At 34.9% G+C, this 4,237-nt stretch overlaps 1 protein-coding gene across 1 annotated transcript; it reads right to left on the bottom strand.

Annotated features, from left to right (window-relative positions):
- Window positions 613–3,099, bottom strand: LOC18607414 (probable flavin-containing monooxygenase 1). Its single transcript, XM_007041578.2, has 5 exons — window positions 2,502–3,099; window positions 2,173–2,410; window positions 1,804–1,979; window positions 1,243–1,601; window positions 613–1,150 (listed from the first exon to the last, which is right to left on the bottom strand). The coding sequence occupies exons 1-5, from the start codon at window positions 2,937–2,939 to the stop codon at window positions 796–798; spliced, it is 1,566 nt and encodes a 521-aa protein (XP_007041640.2). The 5' UTR covers window positions 2,940–3,099; the 3' UTR covers window positions 613–795.

The raw sequence follows: 4,237 nt of genomic DNA, 5'->3' as shown, positions 1-4,237 counted from the left end.
AATAGAAGCTGGTCTTTTCATTTGATTCTTCTTAGCTCATCTTTCCTTCTGACATAGTAATAGACAGCTGCTAGACTTACTATAACTAGAACTCAAGTCTTTTCCACCGATGGAAACCAAAAATAGACTAGGTATAATAAACCCATGCAAATGTTATGGCTAAAAAGGCGTATTGAGGTAAAGACAAGCAAACAAGCATACGTCTCCCTAGGCATGGTTCTCGTTCGAGAAATTCTCATTGGGCCTCATCGGTTCAATGTGATTTATGGCCTTCGATAGTAGGTACCGGTTCCCTGGTGGGAAATATTCATTGAATATTCCCTATCTTTTTTTAATTTTTTTCCGAATATCTTATTTAAAATTTATTAATAATATTTGACAAGATTTATCATATTTATATATTAAAAATACTCTTAATTCAAGAAATATAAAATTGTGATAAATTCAATACTTTTATTACATGTGAAAATCACCAACTTATAATTACGTAACATGAATCAACGAAAAAAAATTACTAGAAAAAAGAGTAAAACAAGTCTAAATTAAAATCAATTGACAATAAGTGAAGAAATTCTCAATTTAAAAAATATATAACCTTTTTAATAAATATAATTTAAATAAAATAGTATTAATATTTCTTATTCTTATTATTACCCAAAATAAGAAATCAATTATTCTTACACCGTGCTTCGTATTAAGTATCATGAAGCAAAACAAACTCATTCTGTTGAAAATGGGGGACAAGCAGGAATGAAATTCATAAAACAAGATGATGAAAGATGAGAAAACCCATGGCTAAGAGGCAGCTGAAGAGGGGACATAATCCAAGGGACCATAAGGCTCAAAAAGTTCAGCAAAGAATCCCTTCTTCCGCCTGGGGTTCCATCCCATATCTTTGCAGAGTTGATCATTATACCAAACATGAAGAGCACCAATGCATTTCCTACGATAGTATTCACCCGAGTATCGTTTCAGGTATTCATCCCATTTTGTCACATCTTTTTCCATCTCTTTGATGCTAGGCAGCTTGAATGTGCCATCAAGAAGTTCTGCTAGCCATCGGCATCTTATCTCTGAGGTGTACAAATTCGACACACTCTCAGAGAATCCGATCACAGCTAGTTGGGGTATATGAGGTTGAATGCACTCCCTGATCAGTGATCAAACAAGAAATTTAATTAGAATTGATCTAAGTAATTACAGAACAATCGTTCCTTGACTGCCCAAAGAAAAAAAAGTAACCTGTAGAGTGGAATTGCAGCATCAGGTGATCCAGCTATGTAGTCCTGAAAGGTTTGGGACACGAAAATGTCTCTGAGCTTTTTCTCCCCCTTGAATCCAGTGGCCATGATGACCACGTCTGCCTCAACAGGTGTAGTCTCACCTTCCACCAGAACGCCATTGTGACAGAAACTAAAGCTGGGAGCCTTTTTCAGTTTGATTTTTCCTTCTTCAACTTTGTCATAGAATTTTTCTGGGACCGTTGAGATTAAGCAAGAACTGATATCGTGGAGGAAGCTATGGGTGGGTACCATGCCATGCTTTGCTAAACGTAGCTTCCTTTTGATATCACTTTCAACAAATTTTGAATATGACCATCTCTGTTTTTTAATTACAAGTAATCAGTGGAAGAAACAATAGGAGTGAAGAAAATAAACGGATGGTGTCATCTGATGTTTGCAGGTTCCATCCAAATATAGAAATCACAGATAAACTGTCGTTTGCTTCTGAGCAAGCACATTGCTCATTGATCAAAAGTAAAACAGAACATAGCAAGGTGAAAAGAATGATGAGAAATGTTACCAGCGGTGCCAGAATTGTAGCTAAGAGACCAAGTAGAAGCCCTTCACCAGGCTTATGAACCATTAGTTCTGAGAACCGGTTAAAATACATATATCCAAGTTGAAATCCCCAGGGAAGATAATCCGGGACATTCCAGTGTGCAGTCCTGTAGAAAACTGTGCATGGATTTTCCACCCCTGTAAATCAATGAAATTTAAAGAAATTTTATTTCCTTGTAATGATACCAAACACATTGAGACATGATCACAAGTTCCTTTCCATATGAAGTCCACAAGATTTATCGGTTCTCGAAGAGGTAAGAGCAAACTTCTCTTGGTCTAATGTAGAAAGAACTATGAATTCCAGCAGTTCAGATTAGATTCTAATTACCATTTGCAACAGTGCACTCCATTGCAATGTCCAATGCAGATTTCTGGAACCCAACGACAATGACTCGTTTGCCTTTGATGAACTCAGCAGCCTTTTCATTATCCATGGCAGCATAGTCCATGGAATGTATTACCTTACCACGAAATGCTTCCGGGCCCTTGTTTGGGGGGAATTCTGGAATGTTTGGCAGACCACTGAACCGCCCCACACAAATGATTACAAAGTCCACTAGGTAAATCTGCAATGAATTTCACAAGTCTCAGAATTATGATAACTTTTTTTTTGTCATATAAATCACTATTTATCCTCTGAATTATGATGAGAAATACCTCAGTTGAAAGGCTTTCCAAGTCTTCCACGATGACCTTCCATTTCCCTTTGGAGCTAAAGGGCTCACCAGTGCCACCCCATAAACTCCAAGATCGCATCTCTTCATCAGGGGGGCCTTCATACTCAATACCAGCAACTTTGGTGTTGAATTTGATGTGCTTAAGCAAGTCAAAATGTTGTGCATACGCCTTAACATAATCGAAGACGTCGTGTTGGGTAGGGAAATCATCTGTGACTGAAGATGGCCAAGGAAAATCTGAGAACTGATAAACTGACTTGGGGGTTTGGAGCCTTATAGTCTCCAGCGTTTGGGTCCATACCCCTCCAACGCTCCTTTGGGACTCGAAAACAACTGGATGGAAACCTTTCGACAAGGTGTACTTACAGGCAAGGAGGCCACTTATTCCAGCTCCAACGATTGCCACCTGCCTCTCCATTGCCAAATTGTCTGGTACTCTATCGATATTGCCCGCCGTTTTGCCTCTCTCTCTACATAGCACTCTGCCCCTAAGATCCTCAGGAATCAAATAAATAAACTATCATCCCCCTCAAACTGGTGCTCCAAGTCTTTGATCTTCTTGATTTTGATTAACCCCTTTTTGCCATTAAAAAATAGAAGATAAAGTCACCAACAGAAGCATAGCTGGGGCTGCATCCGTCATTTTCATTATAAATATATATATTATATATATATACACACTATATATATANAAATATAAAAGTTGAAGAATTATGTAGAGAAATTAAATGGAATAGATAAAATAAAAAAATAGTAAAACTAATTATACAAGTATATATATATATATATATAATACACACGTATATATATAAATATATAAATAAATATATATTTTATTACTTTCTATGCATTGAAATATATAACTCAGATTATTAGCGGCAATTCTTTCTAGCATAATTCCTTTTGTGTCCTTCAGTGAATCTTGCATTGGAAAAGAAATCGATTTTTTTATTTTGCAAGATCCAAGGTCAATTGAATCTACTTTCCTTTAATCACTTTATTCAATGCAGAATTTTAACTTTGATTTTTGGTTAATAAAATATTAAATAACTTTGCTCTGTAGCCGTGCTAGTAGTGCTAGCTACTAATACTAGCAAGGCAAATATTAAGTACCCCTGTTAAGTATCATTAAATGGGGTATTTTAATATTTAATAAAGTAAGTCAAGCGCACATGCATGGTTAATTAAGAAAAATTTCTTTGAATCTTTTCGGTGACTATAATACTTTTTAAGTAGTTCTAGAACCATCAGACTTTTTTCCCTCTAAAATATAATTTTTTATATTTTATTTTCTCACAAAACATAAAATAAAAAATAAAAAATACTCCTACTAGAGTTCTTATAATCCCTCTAAAAATTATGCCTTCTTGAAATTAAAAAAAAAATCTTCCTTTATTCTTTTAACCCAAAGTTCTATATATATTTATTAATGCATGGAATTAATAGATTCAATGATATGTATGCAGTGGGCAAGAGAGTTTATTACATAAAATAAGTATCTAATATCTAAATCTTTATATAATAAAGATACGAATCTTATACTAAATAAATTATAGATTGTTGCCTGTCAACCTTCAATAATGGAACAATTTTATGTTAAACTAAATCAGGGATTTTGCTTATTTGCTGGCCATAATCCACAACGTGATCTTTTTAATCTATAAATAATTTAGTGACACCCTCGAAAGTAAGATAGTCCATACCATCATTTTTTTG

This window comes from Theobroma cacao, chromosome 2, assembly GCF_000208745.1.
Source record: "Theobroma cacao cultivar B97-61/B2 chromosome 2, Criollo_cocoa_genome_V2, whole genome shotgun sequence".
NCBI classification, from domain to species: domain Eukaryota; kingdom Viridiplantae; phylum Streptophyta; class Magnoliopsida; order Malvales; family Malvaceae; genus Theobroma; species Theobroma cacao.
Note: the sequence above shows the minus strand (reverse complement) of the source record. Positions and strands in the feature narration are given on the sequence as shown.

Excerpts from the sequence above, each read along its gene's own strand:
- LOC18607414 (XM_007041578.2), bottom strand. The coding sequence starts at position 2,939 with ATGGAGAGGCAGGTGGCAATCGTTGGAGCTGGAATAAGTGGCCTCCTT. Across the intron at positions 2,411-2,501 it reads TGGAAAGCCTTTCAACTGAG|ATTTACCTAGTGGACTTTGT; the intron begins GTATTTCTCATC and ends AATTCATTGCAG. Across the intron at positions 1,151-1,242 it reads GCTGCAATTCCACTCTACAG|GGAGTGCATTCAACCTCATA; the intron begins GTTACTTTTTTT and ends ATCACTGATCAG.